The 5,893-nt window shown below is 43.0% G+C and overlaps 1 protein-coding gene across 1 annotated transcript in view; it reads left to right on the top strand.

The window, feature by feature from the left end:
• The window catches only part of MYBPC1 (myosin binding protein C, slow type), a 126,356-nt gene that overhangs the window by 65,448 nt on the left and 55,015 nt on the right, over positions 1-5,893 (top strand). The window contains exons 14-16 of the mRNA XM_019515379.1: positions 2,545-2,650; positions 3,002-3,168; positions 4,997-5,159. Of these exons, the coding sequence (XP_019370924.1) occupies positions 2,545-2,650; positions 3,002-3,168; positions 4,997-5,159 (436 nt within the window). The remainder of the gene's footprint in view (positions 1-2,544; positions 2,651-3,001; positions 3,169-4,996; positions 5,160-5,893) is intronic.

Raw genomic sequence — 5,893 nt, 5'->3', positions numbered from 1 at the left:
GGACCAGCAGGCATTGGGGGAGTCCCTGTTCCCCCAAGCACTACCAGGAGTGACTAGGAATAACGGTCACAAGCTGGCAGAGGGTAGATTTAGGCTAGATATCAGGAAGCGCTACTTCACTGTCAGGGCGCCTAGGATCTGGAACCAACTTCCAAGAAAAGTGGTGCTGGCTCCTGCCTGGGGGTCTTTAAGAGGAGGCTAGATGAACACCTTTCCTGCCATGGCAGGGGGTCGGACTCAATGATCTGCTCAGGTCCCTTCCAACCCTACTAACTATGAAACTATGAAACTACACAAGATGCTGACTGCACAGTTGTTACTGCTCAGTCATTTAGTACTTGCATAACCAAGTACTAAATGACTACACAGTAACCGGTGTTACTGTGTAGTAGTATACCAGCACAGTTGCCTAGTGAAGTTTACTGCACATTAGCTCAATAGTACTGCCCGGTAGCTTATTACTACTGCGCAGTAGTGTTGTGTGGCATGAAGCATGATAAAATGCTGCTGCACAGTAGTAACAAGTTACTGTGCAGTCAACATCACCAAAAAGCTATTTGGAGATGCTACTGCACAGTAGATTTGGTTACTGTGCACTCATTTAGTACTTGTGTATGCAAGTAATAAATGACTGCACAATAAAAAACTGTGCAGTCAGCATCTCATGTATATGCAGTGGGTGCATCTACACATGTGCTTTACTGAGGAGCTGACTAATTACCTCCACAGTAAAGCACCACTATCTACAAGGGTGGCGCTATTAAGCTGGAGTAAACTAATTACCTCTGCCATGGGATAACACTGCCTGACACAAGTACTATCCTATGGCGGAGTTATTTAGTAGGGCTGTGTGAAGCTTCAGGTGCCGACTCAATTTGGAGGAGATTATGCCTGATTTGACGGCCAAATCTCCGAATCCGAATAGAATCAGGAGACAAATTAAAAGGTCCAAAATGATTTGAAGCTCTCTGAACTGATTTGGAAAAGATTTGGAGAGCTTCAGAGATTCAGGCAGTCTCTGCTCGCTGCTGCAGGGAGCTGGACCCGGACTCCATTTTGGTAAGTAGGGGGCAGGGGAGGGGGGGCTGGAGGAGAGGGAAGGGGACCATGGGGGGACCTCCACCAGGCCCCATCCACTGCCTGCTCCCCCAGCTCCCCTGAATGTCCCCCCAACCCCCGCCCACTCTCCCAGCCCTGCCCCCCCCATGACTGCCCAACCTGGCCTCAGCTCCTGGTTCTTTTAAAAAAAAAAAAAGCCCCACAATCACCAGCTGCTGCACTGGCCTCAGGGCTTCTGGGGGCTCATGGCAGAGCCTCCCATGCAGCATGGGGCAGAGGGGGGCAGCAGGGATTCCCCCCCCTGCCTGGCAGGAGCTGGTGAGTGGGGCTTTTTTTTTTAAAGAGCTGTGAGCTGGGGCTGGGAGAGAGGGTGGGGGGTGAGGGCTCATGACAGAGCCCCTCATGCAGCATGGGACAGTGGGGTGTAGCGGAGATTGCTCCCCACCTGGCAGCAGTTGGTGAGTGGAGCTTTTTTTTTTCAAAGTCTGGGAGAGCTAGCAGGGGATGGGGCCTGTCCGATTCAGAGATTTGGCAGTGGCCAAATCTCCAAATCAGATTCAGCCAAATCGATTTGGGACAGTAATTCGAATTACCAAATCACTGTCCCCCAAACTGGCCAAATCCGAATCCAAGGCGAATACTAGCCACTTCGCACAGGCCTATTATTTAGTGTGTTGCAATGCATGTATAGATGGTGAATGGGGTGGCTGGGGCATAAGGGTGCTACAGTGTGGGGTTTCCTGTTGGCTAGCTGCACACTATAGCAACCTCAAGCCCCAGCCAGCCCCTCCAAAGCATGTTGAGGTGGGGTGGAACAGCCTTGGGCTGACAGACTGACTCCTCGAGCCCTCTGCCAGCCAGGGCTGTGCCATCCTGGCTCAACATACTGCAGTCCCAGGTGCACATATAAATATTGTGCCCAGAAGTAATAAACTTCTGCATGAACTGCACCAGAGTTTATTCATGCATACTAATTTCATGTGTAGATGCGCCCAGTGTCTTTTAAAATGTATGCACTAAACAGGCAGAATTTTCTCTTACTCTTAAAATGGATGGGTTAAACCCTATAAGGTTATAGTATTATAATGCCACATCATCATGCCACGTCCAGTGTGATACCTGAGGAAAATGCTGTGCTGGGAGAAGGAATCAAGGGGAGAAGAAAGTACATTGCAGATTTTGGTGTCTGTCCATAAGCAACTTATATTAGCAAACTGCCAGTCAAAGGGATTGAGAGAGTTTTATTCAAACCAACTCAAGATTTTGCAATAAGTGTGCCTGCTGTTTGTGCATAGGCCAGCTTCTTTCTGATTTCAAGTAGAAAAAAACTGCAGTAACTGTTGTGCTCACCAACACTCTTCTGAAGACAATTGATCTTAGTTAGAATTTCTTTCTTAGAATCATTTTTCCTCATAACACTTTTTTTTTTCTTTTTCATATAACTTTGTTTCTGAAATTGTAAAACCATATCTTTTCTTACCATAGAGCCGCCAATATTGGTGACCAAATCCCTGGAAGATACGAATACCTATGTTGGTGAAAGAGTAGAATTAGTCTGTGAAGTATCTGAAGAAGATGCAAATGTGAAATGGTAAGCCATTTCTGGCTGCCCTAGAGTAAATATTGGTTTCCTAAAAATGAAGACTGTAGTGGCTTAGGGCAAACAAGGAAAGCCATCTCCTATGTAACCAAACCTGAAATGTAGTTTAAAATATCATAAAAATAATGTTTTCCAAAATATTGAGACAACAATAACATGCTTTTAGTGTAATGACTACATTAATGAATTAGTTCATTTAAATCTTTCCTGTTTGCTCTACCTCCTCCAAAAGCTTCTCTAAATCTTTTCAGTTCAGAAGATGTCCATTCATATTGAAGTTACCCAATACAGTATTAGAATGGTACGTTTTTTGGGAAAATAAGATTTGTTATCTTTGATCAGGTTTAAGAATGGAGTGGAGCTAGGCAATGAACCTAGATCTCGCTACCGACTTAAAGTTGAGGGTAAAAAACACACTCTGATCATAGAAGAAGCTACAAAAGCTGACACTGCAACTTATTCAGTAATGACAACTGGAGGACAATCAGCTGCTAAGCTTTCAGTTGATTGTAAGTACTGTACATCTTTTCTATATGTGAATTTTTACTCCTGATAACAGATTTACCATCATCTACTGGTTTTCCTAGTAGAGTATTACTATATGCCTATTCCTAGGAGTCTATGGGGAAATCTTAACATACTGATTTTTTTGTTGCTACCATCTAAGATGAATATATTGCATGTCTTTCTTCTGAGCATTATTTTAATTAATAGGTAATTAAGTAGGTCACGTCAATTTTTTTCCTATCTAAATGCTTGCTCACTGGAGCATGAAATTTTCAAGAAAATAGAATTCTACAGGAAAAGTTTCTGCTTACCTTAAAACTTTTTCAGTTATTTGGAAAACCAAAGAAAAAGGTTTTCAGTCAACACCAGAGAAGGTTTTTGTTTTCTTTTTTTTCAAAAAAAAGTTGAAATGTTCCAACCAACTCTGTAATTAAGTTATAAGTATTGCTAAAGGCACTAATGCTCCTCGTCCTGAACCCGTACACTTGTCACTATCAAACAAGATAAAAAAAATGTTGGAATATTTCCAAGAAATAGATATAATTAACTTTTGGGGGGTTGTACAATATGTATTTTTAAATGGAGAGTGTTTGTACTTTTTAGCCAAATGTATGCATAGAATTTCATTGCAGTGAGGGTCAGGGTGGAAGGTATTACAAAATACTTTTACTTATTTAGTAAACGTAGTGCATTTATTACAAACTTCAGCTCAACAAAGTTCACTGCCTTCCTTGTGGACACACTGAAATAAATTCAGATCTGCAGTATTTGCATTTTCTGATGAGTCTTTTTCAATAAATCAAGATGCTAGCTTGCGTTAATATGGGTCGCTGTGAGAACTGCTGACATTTTTCACCAGTCTGAATCTGGTCTAAGCTTCAACTGAGAGGAAGTAACTTTACAAGTTATCTGTCTTATAAGCAGTCACTGTTATACATGAAATAGAATTATATTAAGAACACAAATTTAAGTGAGCAAATGTGACAAAAAGGTGGTCATCAATTGCTGTTTTTGTTAGGGAGGACAAGGGATAAATAGACCTTGAAACTGAACTATCCCATAGAGTTGGTTTCTTACTGACACATTTTGGAAGGAGCATATTTTGGACTGAAAAATTCTCTATGTACCTGAATTTAGATTTCTGCACATGTTCAGGTGTATCTCAGTCTGAGCAGCTAAGTACCTAAACTCTGTTGCAATAGAAGCACAAGGCAAACTTGTTCCTAAATCCCAAAGGGACCCTGTTCTAGTAGGCATGGTCTGAGCACATGTAACACACAGCACTGAGTTCAACATAAAATGCAGCAGCTGTGCACTAAAGCATGGTGCAGTATGGGTGGTTACTTTGCCATGCATGTGGCAGCAATATGTAGACCCATGTGATGATGACATCACTGTAGCACACTGTACGGTGACATAGCACATCACTGTGTCACCGTAGGGTGACATGTGGACGTGCCCATAGTCATTTTCATACAAAATGATGGTGACACTTGCTCTATTGGTTGCATAGTGGGAAGGCTCCAATGAAGAGTAGAGAGTGCTCTATCCTAACCTATTCTATAGTTTGATGGTTCGGGCACTCTGTCAGGACATAAGGGTTGTGGGTTTGGATCCTCTCAGACTAAGGAAGACCTGAAACTAAGACTGCCCACTTCCTCTTTGAGTACTCTAACCACTCGGAAAGGATTCTGTTTATTGAATAGCATAGCATCTGATCTGCAACCTCAAGTCAGACAACTCATTATAGTGGTTAGTAGCAGCTCACAGATAGAATCATGAATTGTTATTCAACATCAGCACTAATTTCTACGGTTTTGTTTTCCTAAGTGAGACCACTGAAAATAATACATGCACTAGAAGACCAGACTGTAAGGCTTGGGCAAGATATCAACATGAAGTGTGAAATATCTGAGAACATACCAGGAAAGTGGTACAAAAATGGTCAACCTCTTCTACCTAGTGACCGTGTAAAAATATATCACAAGGGAAGGTAGGCATGTTACTTAGAATGGGCTGGTTTTTAATAGGAGGGCATCATCAAGATATATTTTCTGTGAATTGTCATCTGATATCTTTCCACTCTTCCCCTTTATCACTCGGTTATATTTATACTTATTTACATATTTTTCTTGCATACAACACATGCCTGCGCCCCCAAAAATGCAGCTGTGCTGGGTGAGGAAATATGGTAACAACAGTTTATGCTGCTAAAATTCTGTCAGGCAAAAATGAAAGTAATTGTGCACACAATCCCTAAGAAGCAGAATAATGAGCAGAGTTATCTCCCTAGCTACTGCTACTAAGTAGGGCTGTGCTGATTCGATCTGGCAGAGATTCAGCCTGATTCAATGGCCAAATCTCCGAATCTGGATCAAATCAGAGGACCCTTTAGTCTCTCCAAATCAACTCAGAACTCTGCAAATCGATTTGGAGAGATTTGGAGATTCGGACATAGACACAGCTTTAAATGTTTTTTCTACATATCTCTAGGTAGCAGGTGGCTCGTGAATGCTGCGATGCTGAGGCGCATTGAGCGTGCTTGGCAGCAGACCCAGAAGTGGACCAGAAGCACTTCTGGTCCACCTCTGGGTCCACTGGGGAGCATGCAAGGGGGCCACCCTGTACCCCTCCAGCTCAGTGACTGGTGCCTCCTGGGTCTGGGAGGGCACCCAGGGTACCCCCACAGCCAATTGCCGAGCCAGGAGGGGCATGGGGGGGGGGGGG

This window comes from Gavialis gangeticus, unplaced genomic scaffold (assembly GCF_001723915.1).
Source record: "Gavialis gangeticus isolate Ggan-Ray unplaced genomic scaffold, GavGan_comp1, whole genome shotgun sequence".
Taxonomy (NCBI): Eukaryota; Metazoa; Chordata; order Crocodylia; family Gavialidae; genus Gavialis; species Gavialis gangeticus.
This window is presented reverse-complemented; position numbering and strand designations above follow the sequence as displayed.